General features: G+C 35.4%; 2 protein-coding genes across 2 annotated transcripts; one reads left to right on the forward strand and one right to left on the reverse strand.

Moving 5' to 3' along the window:
• The first annotated feature begins 508 nt into the window (after window positions 1-508).
• On the forward strand, window positions 509-8,738 carry LOC122583071. Its single transcript, XM_043755513.1, has 18 exons — window positions 509-791; window positions 908-1,108; window positions 2,120-2,203; window positions 2,677-2,736; window positions 2,851-2,895; window positions 3,015-3,214; window positions 3,633-4,046; window positions 4,619-4,712; window positions 5,164-5,340; window positions 5,745-5,834; window positions 6,000-6,062; window positions 6,206-6,280; window positions 6,735-6,785; window positions 7,009-7,086; window positions 7,204-7,338; window positions 8,035-8,139; window positions 8,234-8,299; window positions 8,463-8,738. Exons 1-18 carry the CDS (start codon window positions 576-578, stop codon window positions 8,529-8,531), a joined length of 2,223 nt encoding a protein of 740 aa, XP_043611448.1. The 5' UTR covers window positions 509-575; the 3' UTR covers window positions 8,532-8,738.
• Window positions 8,739-9,227: 489 nt separating this feature from the next.
• On the reverse strand, window positions 9,228-17,367 carry LOC122582346 (WD repeat-containing protein 70). The gene is made up of 8 exons (XM_043754716.1): window positions 16,829-17,367; window positions 15,279-15,491; window positions 13,730-13,930; window positions 12,914-13,021; window positions 12,647-12,784; window positions 11,954-12,205; window positions 10,730-11,050; window positions 9,228-9,820 (listed from the first exon to the last, which is right to left on the reverse strand). The coding sequence occupies exons 1-8, from the start codon at window positions 17,312-17,314 to the stop codon at window positions 9,653-9,655; spliced, it is 1,887 nt and encodes a 628-aa protein (XP_043610651.1). The 5' UTR covers window positions 17,315-17,367; the 3' UTR covers window positions 9,228-9,652.
• Window positions 17,368-18,432: the final 1,065 nt, after the last annotated feature.

Here is an 18,432-nt window from a genome sequence, read left to right on the forward strand (position 1 = left end):
CACAATTCATGTTTATTCATCATCTTTACAGGTACATATATATATTGATGAAATTTGGTTTTGCATTTTCCTTATTCTTTGTTTATTTCATTATGTTATAAGGTTTTAATTGTTATCATTTTTGTTAATGAATTGATATTTTTATTAGTTTGCATGAAATGTATATGTTTATGTCACATATATATAAGTTTGTGCTTTTGACTCTTATTATTTTCTAAATATATTTGCTTGCTTATCCAGGATTGTGATTTGTGGAAGAAACCTCAACATGATATGAAATGTATATATATATATATTTTGTCGCGATATATACGGAAATAAGAAGTGAGAGATGACCTTGTGGTACTAAGGTTTTGACATTCATAAGAATAAGAGATTATACTTGTATATATTGGCATTGTAATATAAAGGGACTGCATTTTGATTATGTTCACCTAGTCGTTATTTAAAAGTGTCAAGAAGCTGATGGTTTTACGTTAGATGAATAGAAGTAAAGGAGACAGAAAATATGCAAAAAGTGAACAAAGACTGTTAAAGCATTACATATAGTGAAGAAATCCTGGGTTGCTGCAAGAATGGCATCAGTAGGGACCAACCATAGACGTTGTAGAAGTGAAATTGTTACGTCGTTAAATAATAATAATAATACTCAAAGTAATGGTTTTCAAAGATTCAAGACTCATATGCAAAGGGCTTTAAATTGGGGTGCTGGTCAGGACCAAGCTTTTTTCAATCCAGAAATATTAGCTAATCAGAAACGCCAGTGGTATCAGTTTCAATCAAAGACACCGGTAATTTGTAACTTTTTTTTTTCTTTATTGTATTTGTATATTTTAACTGTATTTATGCTTCTTTTTTTATCCTTGAGTTTGAGATATGTATGCTTATGTGAAGATGGTGGATGTAGGATACAACAAAGTATCAGGATCCGACCGCACTTTTTGAGCATTTTCTTATCGCGGGTATCCATCCAAATGCTAATCTAATGCCTGTGGAGGATGCATTTGCCGCAAAAAAGAAGATGGAGGCCAGAATGGACAAAACAGATATGACGGATTATAAAATCAGGCAGTTGAAATCACCTCCAGCTGTGATGATGGAACCTCAGGTCAGCTGGAATTTTAATCTTTTTCAATAAACCACAATGATAAATTGTTTTTGCTTGTACTGAATGAGTTAGGATTACGAGATCTATGTAGACACGCATAGCTAAACTTGATGAATCTTTATCCTAGTATAGTCTAATGCTTTTTCTAATGTCCCTCCATTCTAACTTTCGGACAAAAAACATGCATGCTATGTTCTACTTGCAGACTTTTGTAAGTTAATATCGATAGTTAACGTATAAACTTCGGAGATTTCACATTTTTCTACTGTTAACCAACTATGAATTAACTTTATGTGGTTTTGGGATAATATCGGTTTTATGAATGTTTTTTACTTTTTCCTTTAAAATGATTCTCATGAAGATAAGCATGCAATTTTGGAAGGAAGATGGATTTCTGCAATTTCTTTCAATGTAAAAGTTTTATACTGCAATAACACAAAAACTGTACCTCATTAGCTGTAAAATAGGAGTGTAAGGACTTATATCTTATTTTAGAGCTAAATTGAATAAAAAGTAACCAACTTCGGTCAGAGTTAGCGAACCAACAAAAACTATAGGCTTCAAAGCTCAACAGTTATGATTCAAGCTAAACCATCTATCAAAAATCTTGATCAAAGGTAATCTGGCTTGCCCCCATTTGGAATTTTGAATATCAATCTATGTTGTTATCAGAAAAAAGGCAATATGGCTGGGTTACCTGGTCAAAAAAACAATGATTTGGTAGCTGACATGTCATTAAGTTAGCCCGTGTTGAGGTTTTCTCTGGCATGGTATTGATGTGGTACCTGGAAACTGACTAACTTTAGGCTAAATCTTAAAACATTAATAGTTTGTTTATAGGTTAAAAAAAAAAAAGTCGATTACCTGCACTAGAAATGTTACCAAAGATGGTCAATGTTATATGCAATTTACTCATCATCTAATGGCCAAAACTTTGTATCTTAATGCATGAAGATGTTCTGTTCTATATAAAATGCGGGGGATGTTTTTCAATGTTTGTCTGTTATCCAGATACTTTTCAAGTACCCTCCAGGGAAGAAGTTATCTATGGAGTTAGCAGATTTAGCATCCTTTTGCTTTCCTGAAGGTGTGAAGGTGATGCATTGTTTAACTCCATGTCTTTATGATGACACTGCCTATGCTACCCAAACTAGATACAGAGAAATGGGTGGACCTGTCGAGTTGGTTAACTGGTAAACGGGTACTTTCTGTATCAGTCAAAGAGGGTCCGGTCAGGTTGAGCCTAAACAATGGTATCACATACTAATTATAAAGCAACTTATCTATTCCAAAATGAATTACAGATTATGTCATATGAACAATAATCTAAAAATTACACTTTAGACTACTTTTGACCCAATTAACCGGTTTCCTTTTTAGTTATTATTTTTTTTTTAATATTTACCCATTTGACTTGCTAATATGAAACATGACCCGGATAAACAATTTATAATTAAGTGGGTTGAACTTTCTACCTCTGTGCCTACGGCTCACAATCTCACATTAGTAGATGTGGATTTATGTTTCCTGCAAATAACTAATCTTTTTCAATTGTATGCTTTCTTCAGGCATGTATGCTGACGAGGTCTCCATCACTAAGTGAGCTTAATCAACTCGTTTACGGACAGGTATGAATTCATAGAAAATTATTTTATCTTCTAATATGAAAATCTCTGTTTTTTTGGCTCATCTTAGATGTTCAAAAATGCTTAATTTTAGCTCTTATGCGTTTCCATTGTCAGGAACACTTGACCAGAGATGACTTATCATTTATATTTTCATTGAAGGCAAGTTATATATAATCATGGTAGCTGGTTGGCCATGCTACTTTGCTTCATTGTGTATTCCATGTTTATATTGCATTTCAGAAGGTAAAATGAAGTTGTGCTCTCTTTGTATCTACCAGGTGGCAGACAATGCAACTCTTTATGGTGTTTGCTTACACACTCAAGAATTCGTTCAGAGACCACCAGGGATGCTTGGTTCTGCATCAAAGGCCCCAAGAACACCCGGAAGAGGCAGTCGTTTTTTAATCACTGCACCTCGCTGTTACTGTCTATTGACAAGAGTTCCATTTTTTGAACTACACTACCAGATGTTAAACAGGCTAGTTCTTTGCACCGCTTTCACATATATATCAATGAATGTGGCAGTTTCGACCCATTTAATTATGTATTAGTCGACCCGGGTTATGTTTTATCTCTAATGGGTCAAATGGTTAAATACTCCAGCTTAGAAAGAAACAAGTCAAATTGGTTGAATAGATCAGAAGTGGTCAAAAGTTTTTTTTTTACTGCATAAAAAACCTTGTAAGTCACTTTATCAAGAGAAAACTCAATTATTTATTGAGATATATACTTTTGTTAATCATATTTGACACATTGACTGGCTATTTATTTATCACAAACATTTGACATTTGTTTTGACCCATCAGCCAACCAGCCTGAGATACCCGTATTTCAACCACTCAAAGGCATGCTGATTTTTAACCTCCACCCAATGATGTGCATTTACCCTGATGCAGTATCGTTGCTCAGGAGCGCCTCCATCGAATAACACAGTTTGTTAGTGAAGTGAGTCTTGATCATATTCCTTCGTCACCCAAAGTAAATGACCGAGAGGATGGATGTACTGGCAGTCCAAGTAAGAAGCACTCATGGATGGATTCTGCAATACCAGTTAATGGCACGTTAGCCCTTTCGGTTTCTTCTACTGGCATCTTAGATAGTGGGTTAAATTCACCTTCAAAACGGGAAACCAGGTCTCCTAGTTCTGGAAGAAAGCAGCAGCCTAGTAATGATGTGTCAGAAAAGCAATGGGAGTACATGGGAAAAGTGCAGGGTGATCATGATAGCATACGAAAGGCAAGTGTTGAGGCATGTGTAATTCCTGCGAACCGGCCTTTGGAACGAGTTGGAAGTTCTGGACCATTGTTCAGGTGAAGAGTTATTTATAATTTTAATATGCCTAGTGTTTGTATTTGGTGTAAGGCCCACATTATTTTGTCTTATGTTTGAAGACTTAGAGTTAGAGGTAAAAGGGAGAGTTGGGAAACCATCAAAACAGGTTCGGGTCAAAAAGTGTAGCTGCTAATGTTTGAGTTATCAAAACACTTTTGCACAAAGTTTTAATCAGTTCTATAATCTATATATAATTATTGATCAAATATGAATACAAATTATAATTTACAATATATCTATTAGTAACATGATTTAAGTGTTTTTTGGTTTGTAAGTACATTTTAAGTGTCTTTTCAGTTAGTTTTCTTTGTAAAAAATATCGTTTAATTGATCCTTTTGACCAGAAAACCCCATTGACCCATATCATTAATAAATGGATCACACTTGCCACATCTGATAATAGTGTATTTTCCACGGCTTGATTAACATGATTGCATGATGAAACATTGACATGTGTTTGAAAATCTGTTTGCTCTTGTTCTTGTCTGTGCATGATTATGGAATACATGTGTTTGCGATTGTTATCTACCATGTTCTTGTCTTTAACCAGTTCAGTGAAAGGCATCGTGGCAGAGGATGAAGATGGAGTACTCTCTTGCAGTGATATCAATTCTACTAATAAAACAATAATGGAATGGGCTAAGGTGGGCTGACTTTCTATACAAACTACCGAGTTATCTAGAAAATATTATAGAGGTGGCAAACTAAAGTTTTGACTCGCTTATTATATATGTGTTGATTTGTGGTATATTTCATTGTGATGGATATGAATTAAAGAGATTTAGAAATAAAGTAATTGTGTCAAATGGTTGAATGGGTTAAATGGCTTGATGTAGCTTAATATTAATACAAAAAATATCTCTAGTTAGTTACTCGTATTTAGTAATTATTGTGTTATTCAAAATAATAACTTTTGTAGTCACCTTATGACACAATAATTAGTATTTGAATAATCTGAAAACATGGAAGGCAAATGTCTCATGTTAAATCCATCACACACCCGCTTTGACCCATTACCCAACCCGCCCATTTTTTTACCTCTAAAATATATTATGTTGTACATGACTGATCTTGTGAATTGTCTGTTTATGACAGGAAAATAAAAATGAGTTGCTACAGATTGTTTGCAGCTATCATGAAATGCCAGTTCCATCATATGGTGGTAAAGTACATTTCAAGCCACTTGAGCATTTGCAGGCTATTGAATATTATCGAACTGCCTTTGCTTTTGGAGAAGGTCCTAATGTTGATATGTCAATGATTCCTGAAAAGGTAAACCGGCCTGTTGATGCACTATATAAGTATTCAATAGATGCGGATGGGGTAAGTTACAGGTTGAAACAGATTTTAGCCAACATGAATAGTTTTATAATAGTGGGGTTGACTTCAAACTATTTTTTCCAAATGATAAATTGTTTGATATATAAAGTTCGTCAGATATGATTATAAAAGTTATATTATTTCAATAATAATATTGTCGTAATATTGAAATAAGATAATTTGGGAGGTTTTAGGCATTGAAAATCCACCTTGGATGACTTGCAACCTGTTTGCCTTATTGGAGAGAAAACGTAACCCCAATTGACCTTATGATAAGTAAATGGATCAAAAGTATCACCTCAACGATTCAGTCATGCGCATAGTTGCTAGATAGCTGACTTGTAATGTTTTAATAGGTCAAATTTAAGCTTGCTGCAATCGAGGAAGCTGTCTCGTTATCAAATTGGACAACCATAACAATTTGTAGAGCTCTTTCCCTTGAAAATGTAAATGTTATTCATATAATCCTTACTGCTATCCTCAATAATTTACTTAAATTCTGAAGTCCTTTTCTCATATTTTCTGGTCTGAAAGAGACTTTTTAGAACTTTAAACATCTTTTAAAGGTTACTATGTGTACAAAGTGTGGATTCTGATTAAACCAAGTTCAGGTTCTGATTTTGCTTGCGGCAGTACTTTTGGAGAAACAAGTTATCATTACGTCCCCAAATATGGTAATATGTGTTTGCAAGTTGTCAATGGCATTTGAGTTTGTATACGATCATGATTCATGGCACGTTGTTGATCAATGCCAGTAATGATTGTTATACGAAACTGATTTACTTACCACCTTAACTGTTAACTGTCAAATATGTAGGGAGTCCTATCAGCCACAGTGTTATCCCTTATTCCTATGATTCTTCCCTTTGAATGGCAGAGCTTGTTCCTTCCTGTAAGTCATATTTATTCAATGAAGCTGGCAATTTTGACCCATTTGCTTATGGTGGGTCGATATTTGTTACGTTATCTCTGACGGGTCAATAGGGCTATCTAAAATATTTTTCAATAGGAGAACATGTCAAATAGGCCGAGGGGTAAACTCACCCAAAGTCTATCTTCTATGCATATAACATCCTATATTATATTATTCAGCGATTCAATTATTATTATCGTTATAGTATTCTTTTTCTTAAATCATAGTTAAGGCAAAATTATATCAATTTAAGTTAAAATGGACACAGAAATTATCTGTGGGTCAATCCAACCTGCCCTGTGTTTTAGTTTCCATGCTAAAAATGGTATGTTTCAATCCAAGTCTCTTTTAACAGATTAGCCAACCTACCTGACCCACCCATCTTGTGACCTCTGAATGCTGTAAGAGTGTACTAATATTTTTTTTTTCACAGATTCTTCCAGGGAAGATGTTTGATTTTCTTGATGCGCCTGTTCCTTTTGTGGTAAGATTCTGATGTTCAGCCTCGATTTCCATTTTAAGCATCTTTTGTTTGTCATTTCATGTTACAGGTTCAGTGGCTGGATTCTTAATCACTGAAATAAAATTATACGGAGTATTTCTGAAAAGAAATGCGATTGTTAGTGGAACTTGTATGCACGTATGTAAGAGAGATGCAGTTGTGTTATAATCAAATGACATATTTACTGAGCCTTATTCTTTATCAGGTTGGGATACTACACAAACCAGCAGATAAGAAGTTGAAATCCAATAACCTTGTTCATGTTAATTTGGTTGACGACCAGGTATAATGCTTAAAGAGAAAAGGATTATGTACTTATCAATTATGCATTGTTCTAACTAAAGCAGACTATTATCTGAAACTAATTCTGATCCATTTCATCAACTTACCTCTGTTACAGGTGGAAATGACCTCCTTGCCAGCGCTTCCTAAGCATAGAGAACTCTTGACCAGACTTGGGCCACTTCATGCTAGACTTTCAAGTGACAAAACTGCTGCTAAAAAGCATCCAGTATACCGGTGCAACAAATGGCAGGTGATTCCATACCACTTTTCTTTTTCCAACATGAACAATGATTATAGGTGAAACTTAGAATCCATTGACTTATGAATGAGTCTACATGGGTTATGTTTGTTTGCAATGAGTCAAATCGTCAAACAGGTTTCCTTTTAAGAAAATGTTGAATGTATTGAAAGTTGCCCAAAGTATATTTTTCTAATGCATAAACCCTCCTACGCTGTTTTGTTCATCAAATTTGATTTATCAAAATAATTTTCTTAATCATCACTAAAACTCTAAACAATCTAAAGCTTTGGACAGAAAGCGTTTCGGTCTACACCACCAGAATCAAACTGTTTGACCTGTTACCCAACCTGACCCGCCCATTTTGCCATCTTAGAATCTGATGATCATATACCTTATGGCAGATAATATTTCATTGCTCTTTGGATTTATCTGCCTTGCTATTAAAAATATAAGTTCATACTAACAAATGTATTATGACACATGACAAAGAAGAGTTGTATATACTCTGCCCTAAATGGAACAAAATCTATATTTCCTCGGTCCATCTTGTTTGTCCACTCATATAAAATACTATGAAGTAAGATGTGTGTAAATTGTAATTCAATGCATAAAACCTCCAACATCGCTTTGTTTAAGTGTGTTAAATAAAGCACAACATTCTTGACTTCGTAAAATATCTGGCAATAACTTGTTATTTTGACACAGATTGAAGCTGCGACACAATTTTCAGCAGTCGTGAGGCATCACTTGGAGTTGCTTTCTTCAAATTTGTCCAATCATGCAATCACTAGTGTACAAAATAATGACAGGGTACCTAATTTTTTAAGTTATTGGTCTTCCGTTCTTGGACATTAATGGCTATCTGCAACTAGCATGATTCTGCTTGATGCTTATCTTATTACAGGTTTCCCTACTTATCAAAGAGAGCTACATCGATTCCTTCCCCTACAGAGACCGACAATTTGTCAGGGTACCATCTTATTACAAACACCATCTCCTGCAGCATGTTTTATACTAGTGTTTATCTGATCATACCATTGACATTTTTGTCACCCGAAATTCGACGACCCCCCACCCACCCAACACAAAAAAAAAAAAAAAAAAAGGTTTCTAATGTGATCTACTTTTAACAGGAATTTGCAGATACACAGATGTTCACCGTTCTATCAGACACTCGACTATCTAGACCTGAGTATCAATAATTACCAAAGTTAAGGGTGCAATCTATTGCATGAATTCATTTGTTGAAGACCTTAGAATGCCAAATTTGTACCATGAACAACGTTTAGTATTGTACTCTTCATAGCATAATTGATTGCGGTTATATGTTTCTTTGGTAAAAGATAGACACCATCATCCCTATGTTTTTAATGGGATAGATTTTGGATTCTTAATATGGCTCATTCCCTTGATGGAAAAAGAAAAATTGTAAGTTGCAAACTCTTTGCATGTACAAGAAAAATTGTATTTTTAATGTTACTCGTCAAAACAGGTCATGTTCTAGTATGCGTCGGAGTGTTGGACTAACTTGTCAACACTTATATTACGATAATAGTGATATATTCTGTCAATTGATTATGACATCTAACATGACAATGAAAACTATATTACCCATTCTCCTTTAATTAAAAAATAATGGGATTTGCTAAACAGAGTTTAATCAATCATCATCTTTCTATAAATACAGAGCTTAACCATTATCCATAAGGCATTGTTTAAAAGATCCCTAAAATAATTAGTTTGATTTATAAACCTGGTTCAAAGGTACCTCTGTTGTCCCGCTGCCTTATATGTCAATAAGTGGGAGCAAGTAAGGATGAACCATATCCAAGTAAACTTTAATCAGCCCATAGCCTATAAGTTTGGACAAATCTGCAGTAGCCAAAGTGCAAGTGAAATTGATTCAAGTCTCGGAAGAAATCTTTCATACTGAAGTTTGTGGTTTACATATGTCATATGTTATATAGTCAATACAAATTATAACCTAACTGTATCAACATCATTCCTAAGCTACATATACGCACTTCATGTCTAACGAAAGTTACAGATTTTATAATATGTGACCATTTGTGGTCCATTCGACCGAGCACTGAAACCAATATGCGTGTTGGACACCTGGAGTACACTTTCTGGTAAACTTTTCACCATAAAGGCATGAACTGCAAAGATCTTCAGTTGATATTTTATAATCTAGTCATGCCTCACGATCACAAACATCTTTTGCTGTATCCTCATTCTCTATAGGAGATAAGTCAAAGAAGTACAAAGATCTTATGCTTGCCTAAAGTACCGTCGAATATCATACCAAGATGACAAATTGTCATCACTTGTCTTCATCCTCGGAATCAGAATTTGCAAAAATTTGTTTCGGTTGAGTCTCTGCATAAGCTGGAGCGATGAACTTTGGATCTTTTTCAGCCACATCGGCATATTTTAAGATAGCCTCTCTTGGATCTTCATCCATCCATGTTTCTTTAATCATGCCACCTTGCTGCAATAGCACCCAAGAAGTTAGTGTCCTCACCAACAGTGCAAGCTAGTCTTAGGAAGGTCTTTCAATGTGCATTATGAAAGTGATCATGTGAATTTTAAATGTATCAGCTGTATTAAAACTTAAAAGAATATGCTAATGTGCCTTGTTGTTTAGAGTGTTAAATTTCATGTAAACAGAAGCAGGATCTATTAATCCATTCATTAAACAAAGTTTATTTCAACATGTCACATTATTAAGACGAGAGTAAGTACCCGCGCGTTGCGGCGGTGAGATGGTGGGGGTGATAGCTAGGTCAGAGAGTGTGATAGTCAAATGCCTACGCCCTCCGCCCTCGGATTTAAAAATTCGTCGAAAGTATATCGAATGACTGAAAGAGCATGAAATTTTAAGAACACCCATACAATTTTTATAATTTATCGACGTATAATTTTTGAGATAAAAGATTTTGAATGAATTGGAGGAATAGATGATTTATGGAGGAGAGAGAAAAAAGATGATTGGTTGAGATTTGAGGAGAGAGAAAGGGTATTATGGTTATTTTAGATAAATATAGAATAGATGAGAGGGGTATTTTGGGGATGTACTTAAAACCAATATTGAAAATTTCAACTCAATGTTGAAAATCTGGAAGGAATCTGCTTTATAATATAGTATAGATAATTGGTTTTCTTGCAGCTAGTGTTGACAGATTAGTTGTCCCAAATATTCAGAGATCAGCTACATCCGGTTAACCAAAAAATACGAGTAACAGCTAATTATTTGCAACAAGTTGCAGCAATGCAATTAAGTATCAAATAGCCCATCAAAAATATTTCTTCTTACAAAAAGAACTTATTATAAGAGTTATGTCATGATAATCAGTTTCAATGTGCAAATCCTAAAAGATGCAGAAGGATAAGTTGATACCTTGAGAAGATATTGAGTCAACAAGCTTCCCTTAGTTACACCTACTCTCCCACCAAATCCTGGTCCGTTCATTGGAGCTTCAGGCTTATGAGACTTAAGTGGATCTTTCAAGATTTTCTCACGCTGACGCTTACGACTAGGCTGGTCTCTAAATAATGGAAGTGCATGAGGGTTGTGGATAACGGGTTCAGCCTGGAAATCATCAACAGACTTTTTCCTAGGTGCACGAGCAACACAGACAAGTGCACCTCTGGCACTGAGTGTAGGATCGTATAATACATGAGTTCCTCCTTGGCGTTTATCCCCTGCGGTTGCAAAAATCTAGAAACATAGAAGTGTTTAGAGCAACACTCTTGGCATCTCGCACCCCAAAAAATAAGATAAACTAGTATAGTCTCTACATAAAGCAAGATAGATGGAAAGGTGAATTGGCTTGGGTCATATATCACCCTTTAGTTGAGGCAAAGGGGGTTGGGTTGACCCAGAGACATTGCTGTCTATTTATTGTTTTGTTATAAATATCTATTGCAACAGTTCTAATTACAACAACATCATGACGATGATAGTCAAAATATTTGAACAAAATAATTAAGAACATTGTATACATTCAAAAATGGACTTTAGGCAAATTTTCAAGCCAATTTGACTTGTTCCCCTTTATGCTATTTGACCCAGTTGAGATAAAACACATCCATTTGATTCATTCATATGAGTAACAGAAAAGCCAGACAAGCAGTGATGCCATATGCATGATGACAGCGATCCAGGGACAAAAGTAAGCTCCAGCCATAGACTGAGAATGGACGAATATACAGATGACAGTATGGTACAGTGGACATTCGGACAGGTTTGGAAGCTTGGTAACTAGTCAAAACAGGTACAATGATTCAATTTATTTTAATTTACTAGAACACTTTTGAAGGTTGCAAAAGCATATATATAATAGAAGCAACTTTAAAACCATGTGACACATGATGTACTTGTTGAAGCTAAAATGAAGTCAGCAAGACACATTTATGCTTAAACAACATAGATCATAGCCAAAGGGTGTACATATAACAAAAATCAATTTTTTGGTTAAACTTTAAATTTGACCTCTCTAATTCGTTATCAATAAAATATACCCTATATTGACTTAATTTTGCCAACATATATAGGCCCGCTAGCAGAGAGTATCAGAAAATCTGAGAATATAACATAAAAAGGGAATAAAGATTTGGCAACCTGATTCAATTTTGGATGCCAGGCACACTGCACAACACTACAGGTGGGTGATATCCCCACTTTTGATACAAGCTCGAGTTTTTGTCTATCAAATAAACATAGCAACCCACCAGTCGTGCTATCCCTTTCCACAGATGTACCCGTTAAGAAGAGCTGCTCATCAGGACTAAAAGCCACATTAGTTTGTGCATAGTGATTCGGAAGGTCCTCAAATGACTTTAATGCTGTCTTCATTTGACGTAAATCCCACACCTATTACATATAACAAATTATTATCATCAATTCAGCATTCAAAAACAAGAATGTAGAATATGTAACATAATACGATGTGTGTTGTGATGTATGTGATACTGAGAAATCAGAATCAGATAATCTGCTGTAATAAACAGAACGTAAAAAATACTTTTTGGGTGTGCTTCTGCAACAACAGATAAATTTGTGTTTCAAGTGTTTGAAATTTTTTTACATATTTAAGAGAAATAGATAAAACTACCAAAATGGACATAGTTACAGAAAAAGTAGAGTTAGTGAAACAAGAATATAAGCCTCTAAAACTAGCTAGTTTAATATTGGTAGTAGATAACTAAACTCGATTTTACCCTTACACAAGTTATTTTGTAGCAGCTTGTATGATTAACTGTTCGCACGAATTAGATAAACAACTCTAAAAAGCAAATCCAAATGTAGTTTTACCTTTAATGAGCCATCAAAACTTCTGGAGAGTAATATTCGTCCATCACTAGAAAATTTAAGACTACTGATTTCATCTGAATGACCATTGGCAACATAGATGTCGGGCCGACTTCCCCATCCAGGCTTAATGCTCCATATCTATAATGAATAAATTTAACGAACATATATATATATTATATATAATGCAAGTATATAGATAGAAAATCTAGATAATCAAACACCCTTTTCATGAATATAAATCATAATAAACAAGATACCAGATTATACCTGTATAGACCCGTCACCAATACCACCAGCAATGGACTTCCCTTCACGATCCCAAGTACATGTGGTGACAGGGGTCCTTCCGGGTCTTGCCAGTTTCGGTTTAATGACCTACAAATATAAAATGTTTAAATCACAATCAGCTAACTCGTTTTGTTCAATACTCCTATAGATCTCAATATGAATCCATTGCTTATGAATAGACCAACTTGGGTGATGTTTCACCTCTACATGGTCAAACAGTAAAAACAAAATACAAACAAAACACTGTCTAACGGGTAACAGTTCAAATGTGTCAACTGGGTCAAAAGTCACCAAAAATCTTTTATTTAGGAAGGCAGACATCACCCGAAGTCTACTTTTATGGCATAAAAAAAACCTGAAGAGATATATAATCTTTTACAAGCATTACTTTTGCAATCACTATTGACACAATAACTATGTATTAAAGTGTTGAACATGAATAATACCAACAGATTATCCATTATCCAACTCCCTGACCCACCAAAACTTCCACCTCTATGGCTCTATATATTTCAGTTATCATTATTGTAAGACATTTTGTTGATTCATGATGTTATAAATATAGGCCAATACTTCATAGTAACCTTTTTTTGGAGCCCAAGGTCATAGCATTATTGTAAGACATTTTGTTGATTCATGATATTCCAAAAAAATGTTACAGAAGTATTCAATAAATTTGATATGAACAACTGCATTTAAGGCTAGCAACAACATAAATTTCTTCAAATAGCAAGGATGGAAAAACACCTGAATCTTTCTTAGAGAAAGTACTACTAATTATATGCAAACACGAACCTGCTTTTGAGAATTGAAATCATTGACATCCCATATGCGCAATGAACCATCCTCTGATGATGTTAAAACGGTCTCTTTTGTCTTTGGATGCCATTCTCCACATGTCAATCCAGTTATGTGGCCTTTCGTATTCTTCAGATCACGTATATACATATCACCTTTCACAAACTCTCCAAGCGTCAACCCATCACGGTCATATATCTAGAATAAATAAGCAAGAAGAGTTAGTGGGTTGAGTTGAGATTGACATCTACACATGTGCCGTGGAAAGTGGCGACCACAGCAGACCAAAACTGCACCAGAACCAATAAATAGGTTCATATTAATTTGGAAAATATAGATCTAAAGTGGCATCACTTCAACTTTGAAGATAAAAAATTCCGACAAACACGACATTGTTCTATTTTTTTAAAAGAATGTGAGCAAACAAAGAACCAGTGTTTATTATAAAACTCCTGTAACTAAGAACCAAACATAAACAGTTTTTAAATAAATCAATATCAACAGTTTATTTCGGCCTGGTTTGGTTCTAATGTTCTACAACTTCGTTGGCTTAGACATAATTTGTACCCCTAATGACATCCAAATGAATTAATATAGAGTTGGCGACGTGGTTCGAAAGGGGAAAAAAAGGAGGAGGGGGGTTAGTGACGCGCCGAAAGGGGTCATTTTCGTGCGAGCTGAAACAAGGTTTGGTTGAGCTAGAAAACATTGTGCAATTTCGTACTATTATTTAAACGTGTGTCGAATATGATTGTAAAACAATCACTTTTCAATAAACTGACAATTATTTATGGTTTTCTACATAAAGACTTGGGAGGTTTATGCTTTAAACATACACTTTGGGTTGTTGATGCACAATCATCTTTTGTCCAATATCTGGAAACACGCTTGCAGATACTAATAATATGCTGATTAGATTTATAAACACAATAATATTAATATAATAGTACGAGATGGGTACCCGCGCAATGCGGCGGCGGTGGAGGCAACGGGTGGTGCTAGTATCGGTGGTGGTAACGATGTGGTTATTAATCTAAAAGTAATTGACATAAATGGTAGTGTAGTTATTTTATGATTAAGAGATGTATGTTTTGTAAATAACTTTATTAAGAATATTATAGAGATATTAGGTGGAAATATTTAAATTAATTAATAAAGGAGATAGATATTTTGGATAAATATGGGTGTAAAATAGTTTAGGGATATATTGGGTAGATTTAGTGTGTGAGTTAAGAATGTGTTGAAAAATAAGGGTATTTTCGGTATTTTAAAGGTAGAGAGTTGAAAAGGGGGAGGGTAGTTTGTTTATTAATATAGTATAGATAATACTCCAAATTAAAAAAGGTTGTGTGTGCATAAAGAAAATTTTTGGACTACCAATGACCCATTTGACCATCCAACTTGTTCCCCATCAAACTACAGTTTTTATTTGACCAGTTTGAGATTAAACACAACCCAAAAATATACATTCGTAAGTAACTGGTTTAGAACGGCCACCTCTAATAGAAGTATGAAATGTAGGTTACATTAAGTTTTTAAGAAGTACCTTAGCTTGGGCAGATCCAGTAACACACAAGAATCGATCTGCAGTAGGACTCCAGCTTAAGCTACGAACTTGATGTCCTTCAGAAGGTTCAATCTGTCTAAATGATTCCAAACGAGCATTCATCCCTTGAAAATCATACATACGAACTGTGTAATCATAACTTCCAGAAAGTACCCTAGATCCAGAATGGTCGATAGCAAGAGCAGAAACCACCTGCAGTTTTAAGCCCAAAATAATGAGATTGTGAGAGAAAGAATGGCTACTGGGCTATCCCTAACTTTAAAAATATGTCGCTGATAATTATCTGTTCTGATTTTGAGGGTAAACAAAAATGACTGTTCGAGAAATAATTCAAGCTTTTAGATTTTTGATGACATTGAACAAAAGCTACAGTATTTAACAACCTAGCCAATCATGTGGTTTCAACTCCAGTTCCTTCTCAAATCTAATCTTCTTTTACAATCATGTTACATCAAAAGGTATTCAAATGTGTGCTTTAAAGCTTATTACTTGATCGTATGGTGTACCACAGACTGGGATATGCACTCCTCTTTCAAGAGACTGTTTTCGTTCATCTTTCGATAGTCTCATTACATGGAAGCATGAATTCCTAAAGCCAATACTTGGGACCAGCTTCATATCCCATACTCCCATAGAACTATCAGATCATCTATCAAAGGTGACCAGGTCCCAGTAGATCCCCTAATCCTCACCGACTTACCAAAAAAAAAGAACCTAAGGGTGAGAGTTTTGGTACATCAGGCAAATCTATCAATAGCCAAAAAATGAGAAACTTCTAGCTCTTCGATTCTTATAAAGGAAATAAACCAAGATGAACACACTTGAGTGAAAAAGATGACTTTAAGGTAGCTTATTCCACTAAAAGAATGTTTGAACAATCGAACTTGGGATTGGTGCCCTAATCGAACGCAAAATCTATCAAGGAAAAAAAAGGTTAAAAATTTTGCTCAGATAGATTGCTTAGATAAGCAACAGTCTCACTTGAGACTTTATAATTTCCTATCTGTCTATGAGGGAGATAGGTCGAGCTATACAATCATGAATATCTACTTCATAATTTTGACAGTGCTCTTATCTTAGGCAATCTATCTGGTTGATTCTTCCTTCTTTTAATCGTAAGTTCGTAACCTACCATCAAATTGTGTCTAAAACTAAACTACTTACTGTTTCCAAACCAACTTATGGTTGTCAAGTAATCGCTTTCAAACTTATCACTAATACTACCTGCATCATGACTGATCATCAACAGACACATCAAAATCCCTTGTTTTAGACGACATTCCCCAAGTTATCAGATTTATCCAGACAATAATGATAACAAGCCTTACTATCTCTTCACCAAGAAATATTTAGCGTGCTATTGCGATTTCTAGTCACAACAATAACCCTAACTATCTCATCACCAAGCAATCACCTTTTTTACAAATTCATTTTAAACCGATAAATGCTAGTTACACTTACAACTTGACTAATCATCAAAAGTGATATATTACAACTATACTATATATATATATATATATATCAAGTACCTTAGAGTGTCCTTTCAAAACAATCTCATTACTAAGGGGAATTTTATGCCGATTTTCGTATTCATCGTCATCTTCATCCTCATCATCACTATCCGAATTCACCGGCGGCCGCGGCGGACCGATAACCACCTCATCGTCATCATTATTATTTCCATTATCATTAACCGGAGGTCCAATGACAACATTATCATCATCATCATTAGCTTCTCCATCAGCCGAATTCGATATCGGCGGAGGGCGGGGCGGGCCAATTGCTACGTCATCATCATTGTTATGGTCATTGGTTGTGTTTTGTTTAGGGTTTTTATTGAGGGAATTGAGCCATGATTTTGAGGATGATGAAAGGGAAGGAAAAGGGGATGATGAGGTGGTGGATGGGCGGCGCGTGGCGTTGTGAAGTGATTCGATGGAGGTTTTTGATTTGGGTTTTTTTCCGAAGGAAACTGGAAAGTGTGCCCTAATTTCATTGTCTTCTGAATCTTCCATTTAGTCCTGCTGGTTTGTGTGTGTGTGGGGGGGGAGTATGTTAGTTTTTAAGGTTTTATCTGTGTCGCGGGTTTTTAGCAGGACATATAGCACGCAAAAAAGAGGGTTAGACCAGGTTAATGGTTAACTCCACCGGACTATTAGCGGTGACGTCGCCGTAAATAGTCGGTCCCCCGACACCTGAAACATTAAATGATAAAAGCATGTTTACGAGTCGCCGCGTCAGAGGTATTAGCGGCGACGTCGCCGCTAATAGTGGGGCCCCCTCTGACAATTCACGTTTAGGAAGTCTCGGGAATCGTTATTCGCCATGGATAGGATAAGAGTATGGCAGCCCTTTCTAAAATAATTCGTTATTGGCCAGAGTATGTCAACTCATCATTCAGGATAAGAAAAGCCCATCTTAATTCTGCAGTATAAATTGTATATTTCGTAGCGGTCGTTTTCGCATAACTTTTAGTTTTCATACGCATAGCTTTTGTATTCAATATTTTAGTTTTCATACGCATAACTTTCGTATTCAATCTTTTAGTTTTCATACGCATAACTTTCGTTTTCATTCGTTTTCATTCACAAATTTCGTTTTCAAAGCCATATTCCAATTATATTTAGCACAGGTATATTGATGTATACGTATATATATATATATTATGAATATAAATATAAATATTATACATATGTGTGTATTATGAATAGTTAATGAACTAGATGTTTACTTGAATTGTTTCAGATGGATAGTTTGGAGGATATTTGGGCAGACCCAGAAAACGTACGTATTGAAGTGCCTGATAATGTGTTTGAGCAACCTGATGCAGACGGTGAATTTGAATGCGAAGCTGGGGACTTAGAAACCGATGAGGTGTTCGGTTCCGTTGAAGAATTGACGGAGTGGGCTCAAAGAACAGCAATGGAGTTGGGTTATGTTATAGTCATACGGCGGACGAACAAAAACTCAAAAGAGGTGGTCAATAAAGTGACACTTATATGTCACCACGGTGGAGCGCGTGATGCAAGGTTAATTGGGCCACCCAAACGGTTTACCAAGATAGGTTGTCCCTTCACTTTAATAGGCCGCCCTGGGCGTGATGGTGGTTGGAGGGTAACTGTCAAGGACTGGA

This window comes from Erigeron canadensis, chromosome 9 (genome assembly GCF_010389155.1).
Source record: "Erigeron canadensis isolate Cc75 chromosome 9, C_canadensis_v1, whole genome shotgun sequence".
NCBI classification, from domain to species: Eukaryota; Viridiplantae; Streptophyta; class Magnoliopsida; order Asterales; family Asteraceae; genus Erigeron; species Erigeron canadensis.

Bases quoted from the DNA above. Each gene is read 5' to 3' on its own strand.
- LOC122583071 (XM_043755513.1), top strand. From the start codon at position 576: ATGGCATCAGTAGGGACCAACCATAGACGTTGTAGAAGTGAAATTGTT. The intron at 792-907 runs GTAATTTGTAAC...TGGTGGATGTAG, and splicing joins AGTTTCAATCAAAGACACCG to GATACAACAAAGTATCAGGA. The intron at 2,737-2,850 runs GTATGAATTCAT...TTCCATTGTCAG, and splicing joins ATCAACTCGTTTACGGACAG to GAACACTTGACCAGAGATGA.
- LOC122582346 (XM_043754716.1), bottom strand. From the start codon at position 17,314: ATGGAAGATTCAGAAGACAATGAAATTAGGGCACACTTTCCAGTTTCC. The intron at 12,785-12,913 runs GTATAATCTGGT...TATTCATTATAG, and splicing joins TTGGTGACGGGTCTATACAG to ATATGGAGCATTAAGCCTGG. The intron at 11,051-11,953 runs GTTGCCAAATCT...CTATGTTTCTAG, and splicing joins GGCATCCAAAATTGAATCAG to ATTTTTGCAACCGCAGGGGA.